At 49.8% G+C, this 17,727-nt stretch overlaps 1 protein-coding gene across 3 annotated transcripts; it reads left to right on the top strand.

The window, feature by feature from the left end:
- The first annotated feature begins 9,926 nt into the window (after positions 1-9,926).
- On the top strand, positions 9,927-17,368 carry LOC113423541 (B-cell differentiation antigen CD72-like). 3 transcript variants are annotated; one of them, XM_087958788.1, is made up of 9 exons: positions 9,935-10,335; positions 10,410-10,547; positions 12,765-12,842; positions 13,184-13,305; positions 13,348-13,552; positions 14,008-14,186; positions 14,793-14,893; positions 16,009-16,140; positions 16,949-17,368. In XM_087958788.1, exons 1-9 carry the CDS (start codon positions 10,266-10,268, stop codon positions 16,965-16,967), a joined length of 1,044 nt encoding a protein of 347 aa, XP_087814914.1. In that variant the 5' UTR covers positions 9,935-10,265; the 3' UTR covers positions 16,968-17,368. The 3 variants fall into 3 exon arrangements, with proteins under 3 accessions (XP_087814915.1, XP_087814914.1, XP_087814913.1); XM_087958787.1 differs by having other exon boundaries at positions 13,184-13,552; XM_087958789.1 differs by lacking the exons at positions 16,009-16,140; positions 16,949-17,368 and having other exon boundaries at positions 9,927-10,335; positions 13,184-13,552; positions 14,008-14,427.
- The last annotated feature ends 359 nt before the right edge of the window (positions 17,369-17,727 follow it).

Genomic DNA, 17,727 nt, shown 5'->3' with positions numbered 1-17,727 from the left:
ACTGCCGCCTCCTCAGCTTTTCCCCTTCCTTCCACGTCCAGCATCTCCAGGACCCAAAACCTTTGGCACGGCCCAACAATGGTCCATTCCGGGGTCAGCATCTCAAGCACAAAGGCAGCCGTGCTGTCTGGTTCCTTTCCTTCCCCAGGTGTGCATAGGAGCGGACTTCCTTGCAGCACACAGGCCCAAAGCGGCCATTTCTCCTGCAGAAGCAATGGCTCCTCCCTCCCATCAACTCAGGAGGGATCTTCCCCAGGTGGCACTTCCCCCCTCAGGATGGACACCCTCCTGGTTCTTCAGCTATCACCCACCTTTCTGCCCCCCCTCCTCCTCCACTGATGACTCCCGAGGGCACGAAGCCGCTCCCTCCTGCCGCCGCCAGCCAGCCAGCCACTTCTCTGGGCTCCCATCACTTGACCAGAATCCCACAGGGTCCCCGCTTGAATAGAACAGGGGGTCAGACTAAAACAACGGTCCCCAACCTTTCCACCTTGCCGGCCTGGCATGTGTGTGTGAGTGGCAGGTGCACACATGCATGCACAGCTCATTGGTGCAGGCTGTGGGCACACTTGCCCTCCACTGGTGTGAACGGAGCTTTGCGTGTGAGCGTGGGGTGATCCCGCACAAAGCTCCATTCGCACAAAAGCAGCTTTGCATGGGAGTGCCCTCTGCTTGGGCGCGCGGAGCTTTGCACGCACCTGGGCCATCACACGGCCAGGTTTGAAACAGACTTGGGGACCCCTGGACTAGAAGCACTGCAAGGTCCCTTCCAATTCTGTTACTCCGATTTTCATGGGCATTCATAACAATGTAGGTCAGCCTCCCTCTCGCTGAAGCTCCATGAGGGTCTGTGATAGGAACAAAACATGGTGGTTTGAACTTTTATGTGCCCTGCCGTGCAAGCAGTGTGTCAGGGTTCCAAGTAATAAATCCATTGCAAGCAAGACTCCAAGGCAATTGAATTCCTCAAATTACTTGTCTTGGAAATATATTGGCACGTATCTGGCAAAAACCAACTCTGAAAACTCCCACGGTTTTCACCATGTTAAAAGTAAAAGATTTCCCCCTTTCTCAGAACAGTCCCAGGGTCCAATCGCCGTGCTGTCTGACCCCCGGGTGGCATCACTCCGCCTCCTTCAGACCAGGTGTGACCATGTCCTTGGTTCCCAAGATAAAGTATTTTGTTTTGGCTACAAAAATCCCTCTCTCAAATCCTCCCTCCCTGACCCTCCCCTCCAGGGTGGCAACACTGGAGTGGCCAAGATGGCACCGGTCAGGCCAGCTTCGGAGTTGACCCAGTGGTGGCAGGTTTCACATGCTGTGTGTTGGCTGTTGGGGTTGCCTGAGACCTGGGAATTATTCCCATGGCTCTCAAAGGCTGAGAAAGGCTGGCCTGGTGAATTCATGCTTCTTAACCCTTCCAGAATCAAACTGCTCCTTCGTTTCACAGAGAGCAAGAGGAGAGCGAGCGAGAGTGCCAAGCTCTCCATTTTGCTCCTCACCTTACTGGTTTTGCTCTGCCTAGTCACAGTTGGTAAGTTTGGCACTGAGGGGGGAGGCAAGCCTGGGCCCTGAGCCTGTGCGAAGGGCAGGAAGGGCAGCTCCAGCTCCTAGAGTGCCAGAGCGTGATGGTCCCTTCCTTGGTAGACTGCTCCTGCAAGGAAGGCTCTTCTGCACTGGCCTGGCCTTCCTGTACATGTGGGGGGCCAGCATGGAAGGTGGGAAGGTCTTTGTGCCCTGAACACAGCTCAGTGGGAGGACAGGGGAGCTGGAGGTAGAGGTTGTGGAGGGGGGGGGGATTCTGCCAATGCCACCCTGCTTGCAACGAAGGACTGGCCTGAGGCAGCCCCCCCCCCCACCTCGTCCATTCTCTCCCTGCTCACTTGTTCACTGGGCAGCAGCCAATCCTGGTGCTGAGCTTGGGGGTTTCCACAGGGCGTCCTCAGGCAGGATGACGGTCTCTGTTACTGTAACCACAGCAACCAACCCATCTCCATGGCAACCCAGCATCTTGCTCTGCAGCTGTGCAGCTTGCAGAGCGACTGCTCTTTGGCACCACATACACAGCAGCCCTGCGAGCTGGGTGGCCAAAACTAGAGGCTGGCTGCCACCTGGCACATCTGGAGGGATTTTCGTGAGCGGAACTTGGTTGTCCTGGCCAGCGATTCCATTGCAGCACTGTTTGTACTTGCAGAGCTGCTCCAGGGATGTAACAGTAACAGTAATAGAGATGGGAGGGACCTTAGAGATCACCTAGTCCAACCCCTTGCTCTCGTAGGAGACCTATACTACTTCTGATAGATAGCTGTCCAGTTTCTTCTTAAAAGCCTTCAGTGTTGGAGCAACCATGTTGAGGTAATTCCCCGTTAGGAGAATGAGTGCACACAGGGAGACATAGTGAGAGTGGCGAGGAATAACACACAACCAGCACACAGATACACTGTATAGTAAAATGTAGGTTTTTACTTCCAGTAAACAGTTAAGCAAAGTCCGAACACAGTCCAAGTCATACACAGTTATAGCAGTCAGTTTTCAGTCCAGGGATAATCCAAAAACAAAGTCCAGTATCACAAACAGTTCAGTAACAGACTTACATCAAATCCAAGAAGAACTATGATCAGCAACAGTCAATAGGGAAATGCAGGAATGGCAACACTCTCAACAACAGAACAGAACAACCCAGGTTTCTGGCTCCATCTTATGGCCCTTTGAGGAACCACACCCAATTACAATTTTAGCATTCCCTTAAAGAGACAGTATTAAAATGTCTATCCTGGTTTATATATTTTCCAACCCGAAAGTTAAGTGACATTCCTAACCACCCACAATTTCCGATGGCCATTTGGCTAATTGTTCTCACTGTCAGGACGTTGCTCCTTGGTTCTAGGTTGCTTCTCTCCTTGATTACTTTCCATCCATTGCTTCCTGTCCTGCCTTCTGGAGCTTTGGAAACTAAGATGCCCCCTCTTCCTTGTAGCAGCCTTTCAAGTATTGGAAGACTCGGACCTCACCAGGAAGCCATGGGCACCCCCGTTTGAAAGGGACTGTAACAAATGGAAGCATCTTCAGAGAAGGAACAGTAGCAAGAGGGTGAAGGTGTTAGATTCTTTTAGTAAAAGATGCTTCCTGTGCTAAAAGAATACAAAAACGGTTCCCCTCAACCCAGCCCTCCCCCCTCCCATGACCAGGTGGTCTTCAGCCAATGAAGAGTCGCCCAGGTGTTTTGAGAACTCCGAGGTGTTTAGGGTAGTCCACATACTTTCTCAGGGGGCCTGGCCTTGAATCCTGGTACACACTGGTTCCAAGCTCCTCTGGTCTTCATCAAGCTGTCACTTCCCCGGAGAGAGGGCGGAGCTGGCGTCGCGACGATACAGCATGCGATCTCGAAGGTCTGAGATCGCAGCCGATATCTTTGCCCCTGGACGGTCCAAACGGATCTAAACCGTCCTGAAAAGATGGCGAAAGTGAAGAGCGCATCCTGTTGATCCCAGGGATACTGCAAAGTCCCTGGTAGATCCAGTAGAAGCTCTTCTTGCCAGCGGCAAAGAGGCAGCCATTAAAGCTGCTGAAGTTGGGACAGCTCCGAAATGGAAGAGAGCAGAAAGAGAAAGTGTGCTGGTTTGGTGAGAACTTTTTTATTCTAAGACTTGAAAGGACACTCTAAGGAAAAGAAAGAATCTGTAAAAGTTTTGACAGAAGTGATTAAGCGGCGATTTTAAACAGAAATGTCAAAGTAAGGTTTGCTTTTTTTCCCCTCATTGCTGGATTTCTATACGCGATTTTGTACTTTGGAACTGGACTGGTTCTTTTCTTATTTATACCTATCTTTTCTTCTCCTTTTTGATTTTGTAATATTTTAGGCTAGAGGCTCCCTTTAGTTACTTAGTTATTTCCCTTTTTTAATATTTTTTTTTTTTGGTAATTTTTATTACATTTTGCTTGGGAAAGGAGGGGGAAAGTGAGAGCAAAGAAACTTTGTAACACTGCCAACTAGAGGCTTGAAAATGCTTTATTTCCTGTGATCAGACGAAGCTGAGAAAGAAAGAACTGAGACTCCTTTTCAAGGACATTGCTATGTGATAAGATAGAGGGAAGAGCACGGGAGAATGTTATTGCAGGTGCTCTTCTGGATTTCTGTCAACAGCTGGAGCCTGGTATTGAAGCTTACGAAAAGAAAAGGTGATAAGTCTTTGGAGAAGAGAATTATAATAAGAGCCTTGGATAACTAAACAAAGTGCAGTGTGCCCTTTTAATTTTTTTTAGGCTGTGCCACTCCTCCTTAACAGCTTTACTGTATTTTCTTTTTTAAAAAAATCTTTATTCTTGTAATAACTACTTGGGTTTTTGGCCTGGTTGGAGTTTGTTTTTGTCTTTTTTTTTTGTGGGGGGGGGAGTCCAATTTTCACGTTCGCTTTTTATTTTAAAGGGAAAGCCTTAAAAGCCTTTTCTCCTTTTTTTTTTCCTGGCATTTTTTGTTTTTTCACCCACCTTTTTGGTTCATTTTTATGCACTATTTTTATTTGAGACCTTTCAATTGGATTAAGGTGTTGAAGAACCTGAAGAATTTTTCTCCTTCTTTTGTTCTTTTTAAGTCTTTTTTTTTTAACCTAACTACTGATTGGATTAAGGTTTACAAGAACCTAAAGAAACTTTGTCTCCCCTTTTTTTATTACTATTGGGCTTTTTTCTCTCTACCATTTTTATTTTTTACCTTGGATTATAATTGGCTACTTCACAGTTGGATTAAGGTTTAGAAGAACCTGAAGATTTTGAATTGTTTAAAATGAGTAGGAAATTTACAGCTCCTGGTTCTTCAACTTCTACTTCTGCCTCTCCACCATCTGGAGGACAATGTTCAATACAGACAATGTTAAAGCAAGAAAAAGAACAAGAAAAAGTGACTCTGCAGATGATTATGCAAGGAATCCAAGATATTAAAGCAAGATCAGAGACTATTGAAAAGAGAATAGAGAACATCGAACAAAGAACAGAGAATATTGAACAAAGAACAGAGAACATCAAACAAAGAACAGGGAAAACTGATGAAAAAGTGGAGAACATTCAACAAATGATGTCGAAGTATGATGAGAGATTCCAAAAAATTGAAGAAGAAGATAAACAAAGAGACAAGAAGATTGGAGATATTGATAACAGATTAACTGTGGTTGAACAAGAAAAAAGTGGTATGTTGAGATGAGAGATGGACAGATCAGAATTTTATCTTAGATTTCAAAACATAGAGGAAGAAAAAGGACAAAATCTAGCTGAGATAATGATAGAAATATTGGCTGAAGCTTTGGAAATAACTGAAGAGAAGATGATGGATGGAATAGATGAGGTATATCGAGTTTTTACAAGATATGCGATGAGAAATAGCCTACCAAGAAAAGTTCATATTAGATTTACAAAGAAAGCCATTAAAATGCAAATATTGCAAGTGGCAAGAGAGAAAACGTTGAAATACAAAGGCAAGGAGATTGTGGTCTTAAAACAAATACCCAGAAGAGTGAGAGAGATGAGAAGAGAATATTGATTCCTGACTAAAATGTTACTGAAAAAAGAGGTGAATTATAGATGGCTGATCCCAGAAGGGTTAATGTTCACATGGCAAGAACAGAGACATAGAATTGACTCAATTGAGAAAGCGGAATTATTTTATACAGAATTTTTTGGAAGGAAAGAGGAAGAGGCAGAAAAAGAGATCTCACTAATTGAATTCCAAGAGGACCAAATGGGGACTGAAAAAGAAGAGGCGCAGTAGGTGGAAAGGTGGAAACCAAAGAACAACGTGAACCAAGATCTATGAGAGCTGCTAAACCCAACTATAAAATATAACCATGGAAGAGAAAAAATTGATTACAATTAATATAAATGGACTTAATTCAGCCGTTAAAAGAAGGAAATTTTTTCATAAATTAGAGAAATTAAAATTTGATATAATTTGTCTACAAGAAGTACATATTAAAAAACAATATGAACAATTGTTGGTACAGCCAAAATTAGGGAAAATATTTACTTCCTTGACCCAATGTAAGAAAAGAGGAGTGGTTTTATATATTAAAGAGACCACCCCAGCAAAATTGATCTATACTGATGAAGATGGAAGAGTATTAATGGTGGAAATAATGACAATAATATGAAAACACTCCTGATTGCAATTTATGCTCCGAATGATAAACAAGAAGAATTTTACAAAAAATTACATATGAAAATAATTGAACTGGACTATGCTAATATAGTTATGATGGGAGATTTTAATGGAATTGTAGACAATAAATTGGACTATACAGCAACAACAACAAAGCAAAACAGAAAGACTCTCCCAAAATCCTTTTTTAAAATGGTTGATGAATTAAATTTAAAAGATACATGGAGAGAAAGAAATGCTAAAACTAAACAATATACCTTCTATTCAAATAGACACTTATCATGGTCCAGAATAGATATGATATGGATGTCAACAGAATTAATATCTAATATTCAAGAAATAAATATTGAAACAAGTACTTGGGCAGACAACAATCCAATGACAATTAAATGGAAAGGACAAAAAAGAAGATCGAGATGGATGTTAAATAATACTATTTTAAAGGAAAAAGACTTTACACAGCGGATGGAGAAAGAATTAGAGAAAATAAAAAAAGAAGATACATCAATTCAGAATGTATGGGATACAATGAAGGCATATGCTAGAGGCTTGATGATAGATTATACAAGGAAAAGGAATACTAGGAAAAGGCAAGCCACTAAGGTTCTAGAGGATGAGCATAAAAGACTTGAAAAAGAGCTACAGAAAACACCACAGAAAAAGGACATTAAGCTAAAAATGGATATAATTAAACACAAAATGGGTCAAATAGAGAAAGAAGAATTAGCACAGAAAACTAGAGGTGCTAAACAGAACTATTTTGAAGATGCAAACAAACCAGGTAGATGGTTAGCATATAAATTGAGAAAAGAGAAAGAATCAAGGAAAATATTGCAGTTAATAGATGATCAAGGCCAAGTTTGCATGGCAGCAAAGAGAAGAAGGAAATCATTCAAGATTTTTATGGGAAATTATATAAGCAATATTGATGAAGAAAGAGTTAAGCAGTATTTACAGAATGCTAATTTACCTAAGATACCTAAAGAGACTGAAAAAATGTTAGAAAGCAATATAACTATGATGGAGTTAACTGAAGCACTTAAGAAGCAAAATAAAAAGCTGTCACTTTCCCCCTCCCTCTTTACCAGCACAATTAATACAGTTTTATTGCTGGTTATTCCCCCCCCCCCGTGCTTCCTCCCCCCCCCTTAGCCTTTGATGGCAGGATGCCAGCGGGGTGCCAACCTGAAGATGTCAGACCTGACTGAAGGCTTGGAAACCAAGTCCAGCATGGAATCGTTCATGTATCTATTTATTTATTTATTTATTTGATTTGATTTGCCAATTGTTTACAAGATAATAAGTATAAGTGTATACATAGTTGTGAATACATGAAATGGGTACATATAAGAAAAATAAAAGAAGAATAAGAGAAACAATAGGACAGGGACGGTAGGCACGTTGGTGCGCTTTATGCACGCCCCCTACAGACCTCTTAGGAAAGGGTGAGGTCAATAGTAGACAGTCTAAGGTTAAAGTTTTTGGGGTTTGGGGAAGAAACTACAGAGTCGGGTAGAGCATTCCAGACATTGACCACTCTATTGCTGAAGTCGTATTTCCTGCAATCAAGTTTGGTGCGGTTTACTTTGAGTTTGTATCTATTGTGTGCTCTTGTGTTGTTATGGTTGAAGCTGAAGTATTCATTGACAGGTAGGACATTGCAATGTATAATTTTATATACCATGCTTAAATCAGACCGAAGACGGCGTAATTCAAGGTTTTCTAGTTCTAGAATTTCAAGTCTGGTGGCATAAGGTATTCTACAGCGAGTAGAGGAGTGGAGAACTCTTCTTGTGAAATATTTCTGGACTTTCTCAATTGTGCTAATATCAGATATGTAATGTGGGTTCCAGACTGATGAACTGTATTCGAGTATTGGTCTAGCAAATGTTTTGTATGCTCTGGTTAGTAGTGTGATATTACCAGAGAAAAAGCTACGTAGGATTAGGTTAACAACTCTTAATGCCTTTTTGGCTATGTAGTTGCAGTGGGCTCTAGCACTTAGATCATTAGAGGTAAGTATTCCAAGGTCCTTTACAGAGCTTGGGTCATCAACAAGATCTTGACTATTCAGCTTGTATTTTATTTTCTGATTTTTTTGCCAATATGTAAGACAGAGCATTTATTTGTTGAGATTTGAAGTTGCCATTTGTTTGACCATTCTGATACATAGTCAAGATCCTTTTGTAGGGTAGCAGTATTGTCTGTGGTATTGAACAGCTTTACATCATCAGCGAAAAGAACGCAATTGCTCTTAATATGATCACAGAGGTCATTTATGTAGAGTAATCTACATAAATTATCTATATATAAATTTATATATAAATTTATATATAAATTATAAATATATATAAATTATATATAGTTATCTAGGCAGCACTGGCCCAGGCAGAGGCTGGGCTGGCAAACATCATCCAGGAGGCTGCTGGCATTTAGGAGACTTTCCTGCAGGTAACTGGTTGGAGGGAGGGTCTTGTGAAAGTGGGGCTCTGTGGACAAAGCAGGAAACCCCCCACCCGTCTATCATCCTCCCTGCTGCAGAGCCTCTTCCGGAATGGCTGCCGGGCCTCATTGTGGCTTTGGCCCTGGAGCTGATGGCGGCTTTGCCTTCCCTGCCGGCTCAAGAGGTCCTGGCAACCATGACAGCCGTGGACCGTCCCAGGACCCCCAGCCCCTCCTCAGTCTTCTTGCCTTTCTTCTCTTTTTGTGGCAATTTCCTTGTGAGAAGTTGCTGAGCCGGGGCTTCTGAAATCGCACGGCCACCCGCAGGACAGCCACATCCTCTCTTAGCAGGTCACCTTCGGTTTTGTTCTCTAATGAACACCAAGCACGTTCCGTCTGGGGCAGAGGAGGCTGGTTGTTTCTCTAGTCTGAGCCGCACTGCCGGTGCCAGTTGGTGGGGTCCTTCTGAGGTGTGTGTGTGTGTGGGGTCCTTCTTCTGTGTGGGGGACCCTCTGAGGATGCCTTCCTTTTCAGAGAGCAAACAAGACAAGGCTGAGCGCTCTCCCCTACCTTATTCAGCCCGGGTGCAGAACGGAGATTGAGGGGAGCTGGATTGGAGCAAGATTAGCATGATTTAAAACTGCAGCAAGGGAGATCGCTAACCTGCCCAATGCTGTCATTTTGATGGCCGAAGCCATGAAGTGATCAGCAAACTCTGCATGGAGTAGAATAAAAACGGGACCGAGACACGGCAACAGTCTTATGACTGACTGGGAAGACACTGCAGCGGGGATTGTGAAGGAAGGAAGCAGCCAAGGAACATGCTGCAGACGAGAACTTGGGAGGAAAACCCTGAAGGACCTGGAGAAGATTCCCAGCTATCATGATTGCCTCTCCTACAAACATCAGGATGGTGCCTGGGAAACAAAGGGATCAGCTCAGTCCAAAGATCAGGATAGTGCAAATCATGGTATTCCCTGGGACCCTGGATGGAAGCACAAGTTGGACTTTGAAGAAGCAGGAGAGGAGAAGCACGGGGGCCTTTGAACTTTGGCCTTGGAGAAGGTTTCGGAGAATATGGTGGACAGCCAAGGAAACAAATGGATCCTGGAACAAATCAACCCGGGTTCTGATCTGAGGCACAAATATTCAGGCTTAGATTGTCATAGTTGAGACCCATTTTGCAAAGACCCAGCTCTCCGGAGGGGGCTCGGAGGCTGGGAAAGGTGGGAGGAGGAGGAGGAGGAGGGCCAGAAGCCTGGGGGACAGAAGCACCATGCGGAGATTGGAGGACCAGGGAGGGACAGTGGTCTTGGGGCAGGTCGATGGGGTCACCAAGAGCAGATGATGGCGCAGCAGAACCAAGCGATTCCCCTCCCAGAGCCTCTGGCTCGCCCACCCTCGAGGCAGCAAGGATGTGCCATTCACCGAGTGCTCCTGTCTCGCTGGGCCGGGAAAGTCCGCAGAGGCAGCCGGCTCAGTCCCTGGAGACGGAGCTTTGGGGCGGCCCACAGGGCCAGAGTTGTGGGGAATCGGGGCTGGGCTTGGCCGGCTGCTCCCCACCCACCAGAGCTACTTCTGCTTTCTGCCACCCCAGGAGAGCATTGAGTAGATTCTGCCCGTTGGCTGCAGTTCCTTTTTCTCTGCCGCTCCAGGCTGTCCTGGGTGCAGCCTCATGGCTGGGGGCATCACCTATGCTGACCTGCGGTTTGCAAGAGGCCCTCCGGAGAAAAGCCAGGGGGAAGGTAGGGGTCAGCCTGGTTAGGGTCCTTCAGGGCTCCCCTCCGTCCTCTCCTTCCTGACCCCCTTTGTCTTCCAGAGCCCAACGAGGGGGAGCTCACCTATGAGAACCTCCAGGTATCCCGGGGCCTGGAGAAAGAGGTGGCAGAGTGTGGCCCCCAGAAGAGTGTCCCAGAGCTGCCATGCTGGGCCACCTCTTGCCACTGCTGGAGGCCAGGTGAGTAGCTGTGCCCCCCCCCCCCAAGGCCCCAGGCTGCCAGAAGCCTCTCCTGCCTACGCCTGGACAGCTGGCAGGAGGCTTCAGGTGGCACGTGCCCAGCTGGTTCCTCTCTCCAAGGCAGAGCCACCGGCTCAGTTCAGCTGAGAAAAGGGAGCTGGGTGTTTAGACACCAGCAAGGACTGAAAGAGGCAAAGCAGAGGGGAGGGGAGGGGGAGGGGGTAAGGGGGAGGGCACAGGGAGAGAGACAAAGACAGAGAGCCCTCGCACAAGGTGAAAGGAAGATTTAATTCAATAACCCCAAAGGAATTTTTTCCCCCAAAGGGAGGATCATAACGTTAAGGAGAAATGGCCAAACTTTATTCAAGCATCAATCAATCAGAATAGAGCTGGAAAGGGCCTTGGACAGGTCTTCTAGTCCAGGGGTTGCCAACTTTTTGGACCTCAGGGACCACCCAACTCATAATTTTAAATCCCAGGGACACTAATATGAATTTTTTTGGCTTGCTGACGTTGGTTGGAGAGAGAGAGAGATCCGATCTAACCTCGGAAAACTGCCAGTGATGTTCTCTCTCTCCCTCACCCCCCCCACACCCTCCAAGGCAGCCACATTCCTTCACTAACCTGCTTTTCAGCTCTGTTCTTGGGGGAGGGAGGGAGGGTATCCTACAGTCCCAAATAGAGAATGATCAATTGGTGGGAAAACAGGGTGGGGGATTTTCCTGGAGACTTTTGGGGGGATTTTCCCTTGGTCTCTTGTCTGCAGAAAAATCCCCCACCCCGTTTTCCTACTGATCGATCATTCTTTACCATCTCCAGCTCCATTCTCGGGGGAGACTTTTGGCTTCATGCAAGGAAAGCAGCAGACGTCTTTCTTTCTCTCCCCCAAACCATGCCAGAAATGAGTCTTTGTGAGACTTGTTGCATTGGTACAGCCTCTTGGAACAGGATCCCTTGCAGGGTCCCAAAGGCTCATTTCTGGCAGAGTTTGAGGAGAGAGAGAAAGGCTTTGGCTGCTTTCCTTGCCTGCAGCCAAAAGCAGAAGAAGAAAGAAGCGGAAAGAAGCAGCCCGGTGGCCAGGCCAGGTGAGTGGGGCGAGTGGGGCAAGTCCCCCCCCCCTCCCCTCACTACGTGTTGTTTGCAATGCAAGCGACGCAGCCTTGTGTTCCTGCGGGCCATTGTGGGTGGCGTCGCCTTGTGTTCCTGCGCAGCCTGGATTGCTTTGGGTGGGATGCTTTGGGGGTGACATTTCTCTGTGGACCACCAAAATTTTCTCCCTGGCCCACCGGTTGGCAACCCTGTTCCAGTCCAACCCCCTATTCAAGCAGGAGACCCTAGACCCTTTTAGAGGTGGCTGCCCAGACTCTTCTCCGGTGTTGGAGCCCCCACAGCTTCTGGTAGCAACCTCTGTTCCACTGGTTAATTGTCCTGACGGTTAGGAAACGTCTTGGATCCAGGTTGCTTCTCCCCTTGGTAGGTTTCCATCTTGCTTCTCGTCCTGCCTTCTGGCGCTTTGGAGAACAGGTGGATCCCCCACCCTTGGTGGCAACCTCTCAGGGACTGGAAAACTGGATCACTGGGCTGCCTAGAAAGAGAGAAAGCAAAAGGGAGGCAGAGATCTTGTCAGAGATCTTTTGGGGACCAGGTGGGGAATCTGAAGGAGCGGATTCCTGGGGACCTTTTGAGCAAGGGAGGTAAAGAAAAAGTCTTGGATCCCACAGGGAAGGGGAGGGGATGCTCAGACCCCAAGCCTCACCCTTGATGGGGGGAAAGAGCTCCCATTCTTTTCAGGTGAGCACTTTGCGTGACAAAAAGACAAAAAGACTCTTTTGGCAGCGGAAACAGAGCCGTGTTTGAACTGGGCATTATTCTGGAACCAATGTAGGTGTGCAAGTGGGGGGGGCGGCAGAGACAGCAGAGGGACATGGAGAGTGTTTGCAACAGAAAAGGGGGGAAAGGAGACACCAAGAAAAGTGGGGAGCAGATTTTGGAGAAGAGTTTGCAGATTTATTATTTTTATATCACCCTATGATCTGGACGTTATTCCAGCTTTACTCAGCTGTGGGATAACAGCAGCAACTGTTTCAATAGAAGCAGAATGAAAGCGGAAAGTAGGACACCAGGTGATCCCTCCATTCCACATCATGGAAGAAACAATTTTGCCAAGGGGGGGGGGGGCTGTCATCGCACTAAGAAGAATCTGGATTTTGTTTTCAGTGACAAACCGCCCCATGCTGGGAGTCCTGGCTCTGTGCCTCTTCCTTCTGGCCACCAACATTGCGCTTGGCGTGGAGTGTGAGTAGCAGCTACTTGGTGCTCCAACTTGCACCCTGACAATCTCCAGGGAACAAGGGGGCAGACCCCCAGATTCTTGTGGGGGAGGGAGAAGGGCCTTCTGGAGGTGTGGGGTCTCCCTCTGCACTCGAGGGAGGGCCGGTCCCCACGCAGGCCGCCCCACTATGGGAGGCTGGGGGGCAGCCTCCACCCCTGTGCAGCGCTCCTGCTCTGGGGCCCCCAGTTCCTGCTCACCTCCGCAGAGGCCGGGGCACCACCAGGAGAGCCAGGGCTGCTGACCCCCACCTCGCAGCCCAGAATCCGGGAGGAGAGACCTTCACCCGCGCCCACTTTCTCTCCAGACTTGCAGGCCTCCCGGCAGCTCCAGGAAGCGTCTCGCGAGCACGCAGCCAAGAGCCACGTCCTGGGAGAAAGTGCCCACCGCCTGCAAGCCGGCCTGGAGGAGAGCCGGCGCCTGCTGCGCCTGACCGAGCAGGAGCTCAACTCCACCAAGCAGGAGCTCAACTCCACCAAGCAGGAGCTCAACTCCACCAAGCAGGAGCTCAACTCCACCACGGTGGCCCTTTGGCAGAGCCGGGCGGCCGGGAACCAGACCCGGCGGCAGCTGCAGCGCCAGGAGCTCCAAGCCAACCACAGCCTGGCTCTTCTGCGGAGGGAGCAGGCGAGCCTGGAGACCAACCTCAGCCAGGCCACCTCCTGCCGGCAGATTGGTAGGTCTGCCTCCCTCTGGGTTCCCCTCTCCCGGCCTCTTCCAGGGGAACAGTTGCGGGGGCTTCCCTGAGCAGGAGGCGGGGTCTGGGGGAGGGTTGCTTCTCCACATTTGCTAACTTCCTGGGTTGAGCTGTCCCCCCCACCCCCGTTGTGAGCCTGGCGTGTCTCGCTGAGCACCCGACCCCCCCTCCCCCAAGTATCGGTTCCTCCGGCTGGAGCAGGGAAAGCTGAGCGTGACCAGCTGCTTCCTCTTATAAGCCGTCGCAAACTCCTCCGCCTCCTCCTCCCGGGACTCCCCAGAGATGCCGCTTGCTCCCGCTGCTTCGCTGGCAGCTCCGAGCAGGGGGACGGAGTGGGGCGGGTCCTGGAGCCGCGCCGACCCTTCCCCAGCCCCCTCCCGTTCGGCCGCCGCTCGCCCAGTCCAGGCAGGTTCCCCTCCGAGCCTTCCCTCTAGGGTGCTGCCCCCGCGGATGGACGCTGTTCCGCTGGAAGTGCCTGCGGGCGTCGAGCGAGTGGAAGACGTGGGAGCGGAGCAAGGCGCACTGCGAAGGGATGTCCTCGCGGCTCCTGGTCCTCCCGGAGCCCTGGTCGGCGGGAGAGCTCTGGAAGGCCGTGGGCGAAACGTTCACCCAGGTGAGGAGAGGCGGAGCAAAGACCCTCGGGGGGGGGTTTCCCTCCATAAGATTGGGCTCCATTAGGACAGCCCCCGCCCCCAGTCTCAACGGAGCAGCACCGACCTGTGCTTCGAATGGATGGGCGGAGCTTTGCCTCTTCGACCCCTGTGGAGTTCCAGCCTGTCGAGATCCCTCTGGATCTGGAGCCGATTTTCTCTAGGGCGTTGGCTATTCCTGCCAGCTTAGTATATGGAAATGTGGTAAGTTCCCCTTCTATTCCCTCATTTAGGAAGAAATGGAAGAGTCCTGGGCCTGAACCCCACTGCTTACTTCCCTCCGTGTAGACATAGTCCTATTAAGGACTACTCCTTGAGTATGGTCGGTCAGCCAGTTGCCAGTTCATCTGGTGGTGATGCTGTCTATCCCACTTTTTTCTAGCTTACCAAGAAGTAGGCTGTGGTCTATTTTGTCGAATGCCTTGCTGAAGTCTAACTATATTACGTCCACAGCATTTTGCTGGTTTACTAATTTAGTCACTGTAGAAGAATGAACTAAGATTGGTTTGGCATGACCTGTTTTTAACAAACCCGTGTTGACTGCTAGTTATTACTTTACTTGTTTCTAGAGGTTGAGTTCCTGGTATTCAGAGTGGTTCTGGGTCGGACTTGTGAAAAACAAGGAAGTGGGCAGGACCTGGACGTGGGTGGATGGTTCCTTGTACAAAGGGTGAGTGCGACTGAAGGGCCTGGGGGAGGCTGGGCGGGGGGGGGCAGAGGGGGCTGTCTGGGGAAGCAGGCAGCTCCGGGCTCCAAGGGTTTGTCTCTGCTGGAAGGGAAGGGGTAAAGGCAGCCCCACCTGAGCAGAGGGGAGGGGGAGGGGACCCAGGAGGGGCTCCGGTCCAGGCCCCTGCCCATCGCCCTGTGGAAGACTTTGGGGCAGGGAGGCCACTTTGAGGGGAGCCCCAGCCCTAGATGGCTCGGCTCAGGGCGAACGCCTGAGGAAGTAAGGCCTGCCTGGCCGCCAGCCTGATGGAGTAACAGAATAACAAGACTTGGAAGGTCCTCTGGTCCAACCCCCCCTGCACAAGCAGGGAGACCCTCGGCCAGTCCAGACCGGTGGCTCTCCAGTGTTTTCTTAAAAGCCTGCAGTGTCTGGAGGGAAGCAGTTCCACTGGTGAATTGTCCTTATCGTTAGGAAGTTTCTCCTTAATGACCAGGTTGCTTCTCTCCTTGGTGAGTCTCCAGCTGTTGCTTCTTCTCCTGCCGGGGGGCTTTGGAGAAGAGGTTGTCCCCTCCCTGTCTGTGAGAGTCCCTCAAATATTGGAGGATGCAATCGTGTCACCCCTGGTCCTCCTCCTCACTTTTGCATTTACCTTTATTTCCCTGGCGAGAGCCAGTTTGCTGCACTGGTGGAAAGCCTCAGACTGGGAACCGGGAGTTCTAGCCTGGCTTCAGCTGACCTGAAGGGCCCTTTCAGCACCGGGAAGGGGGGGGCTGGGGCGAAAGCCCCCCGGAAACTGCAGCACAGGGAGATGTCAGGAGTGACTCCAGGGCAGCACAGCCAGAGTGCAGTGCAAAGCTGGTTACGTTTTAAGGGGAACACGGGGCCCAGAGAGAGGGTTGCTGTTGCACACCTGTTAACACAAGTCCCGTGCTTGCATGGCACAAAGATCCCCACTCATCTCTTTGTGGTTGCTCGGCAGGGAAACACTCTTGCCACCCGCTCTGACGTCCCTTATCGCTTGGTCCACTTTGGAAATCCGGCTGCTGCAGTTTGTGTTTCACATTCAGTAGAGAAAGAAATCTGTGAAGATGTTCATAAGTGTCTTTTCAACATTCCAGTGAAACTCTGAATGGTTACTCCCCCTCCTATGCTGCCCTGGGCAATGGACGACTGTCATCTTCATCATCATGGAAGCACAGATTCATCTGCGAGAGGGCAGCCAGTCCTGAGGACCCCCCACCGAGCGATTGGTATGCAGCTCCCTCAATGAAGCCAGCAGGACTTCTGGGAAGGGAGGGACAAAGTGCAGGCCCCTATCCTGCATCGGGGATCCAGGAATTCTGGTTCTAAGCTAAGATTGGATGTGCCCAACTTGTTTCGTTTTAACCTTAGTTGCTTTCTCATGGCTTAATGTGGCTTACAGGGAACCTTGTGAGCTCAGAACGCAGGTTAGTTCCGTGACCAGGATAAGCACCTAATGGAAGGTGACACAAGAACTCTGGATCTCCCCCCGCACCCTCTGCTTAGAAGGAGACCCCTTCTCTCCCCCCCTGAGCTCCCTCTGGGAACAATTTCTGCCCATAAGAAATTCTTCCTAATATCCAGCCAAAATCTGCTCCCTGGAAAGTGAAGCCCAAACTGTCTGTGCCCAGCTCCGGTCCCTGCCCCTTAAGCCCCCAACCCCACCGGGGCTTCCTTCTCCAGGCTCGGCAAATCAGCTGCTTCCCCACCCCCAATCTCTGCTTGCTGTTGTCTCCCCTGCCCCCATTTGCCCCCATCCTTCCTGAAATGGGGCTGCAGCACTCTGGAGCGGTTTGCCCGAGGCAGAACCAACCGAGAAGAGCCAAAACATCTTTCGCCTTTGACCACCTGCTCCTGTCAAGGGAGCCCAGATCCATCCTTGCCCTTCTTTGCGGCCGTGTCATTGCCCTGGCTTATGTTCAGCCTGCGATCCACCAAGACCCCAGACCCTTTTCCTTCTTCCGTCCAGCTGCCCAGAGGGGTCTCCCTCACTTCGTTTCCCTCCCGGTGACAACATTTCTGCTTTCTTCCTTCAAGGCCCTGGAGGGACCTTTGAGAGACGCTTTGGACCGCAAACAGCCGGATGCGGGAGAACAAATGGACCCTGAGCGTCCGGAGCTGCGGCTGATGCTGGCCCAGAGGCTAGGAGGAAGCCCTCGTCCGAAGAGGGGGATGCCGGGACCTTCCTCCCCCAGAACTGACCACAGGTGGACGGCAGAGGCCTCCGCAGGGGCTGCTAACCACGTTGAAATGGTGGGCATCAGCAGGGGGTCAAAGTCCCAGCCCTTCTTACGTGCTCAGGAGCATGCAACGTGCATTGCTCACCATTTGGACACATGGCTCCCAGTGGCCCTTGTAGGTGGCCCTTTAAGAGCGCCTGGGCCCCATGGCAGGGAGGGGAGGCCCTTCTTGTAAGCCTCCAGCGCCTGTGAACCCAATAAATCTGTCCAACAAGGAGGGAAGTGTGTTCAGGCGCCTCCATGCTTGCCGGGAGCATCTGGGGTGGCCTGGAACTCCCGAGCAGCCTCTCCGTCAGGGTGGAAGGAGGTGGACACTCCCACATCACCTTGTTCTTGTTGTCAGTTCTGGTGGGGCAAACTTGATTCCCTTAAGTCTTTCATGCAAAATTTGTCCCATTGGTCAAGAAACCACAGGACAACGATGCCACGACGGGAACCGGAGGCTGGTCTTGCCCCCCAACTGTTTTCACCACCACAGGCCCCAGAACTTCACCCGTGAGGCTGCTCTTCACCCCCAGTGATGTCGGCCACCTTCTGTAGCAAAGCCCCTCCGGCCTTCATAGCTCCTCTTTCCTC

This window comes from Notechis scutatus, chromosome 2, assembly GCF_049901735.1.
Source record: "Notechis scutatus isolate UNSWTSFEM ecotype Mainland chromosome 2, rNotScu1.2, whole genome shotgun sequence".
In the NCBI taxonomy this organism is placed as follows: domain Eukaryota; kingdom Metazoa; phylum Chordata; class Lepidosauria; order Squamata; family Elapidae; genus Notechis; species Notechis scutatus.
This window is presented reverse-complemented; position numbering and strand designations above follow the sequence as displayed.

What these genes read in the sequence shown, in the direction of transcription:
- LOC113423541 (XM_087958787.1), top strand. Translation starts at nt 10,266, where the DNA reads ATGGCTGGGGGCATCACCTATGCTGACCTGCGGTTTGCAAGAGGCCCT. An exon ending in CATTGCGCTTGGCGTGGAGT is followed by an intron (nt 12,843 to 13,183) that starts GTGAGTAGCAGC and finishes CTTTCTCTCCAG; the next exon opens with ACTTGCAGGCCTCCCGGCAG. An exon ending in CACCTCCTGCCGGCAGATTG is followed by an intron (nt 13,553 to 14,007) that starts GTAGGTCTGCCT and finishes CCTTCCCTCTAG; the next exon opens with GGTGCTGCCCCCGCGGATGG.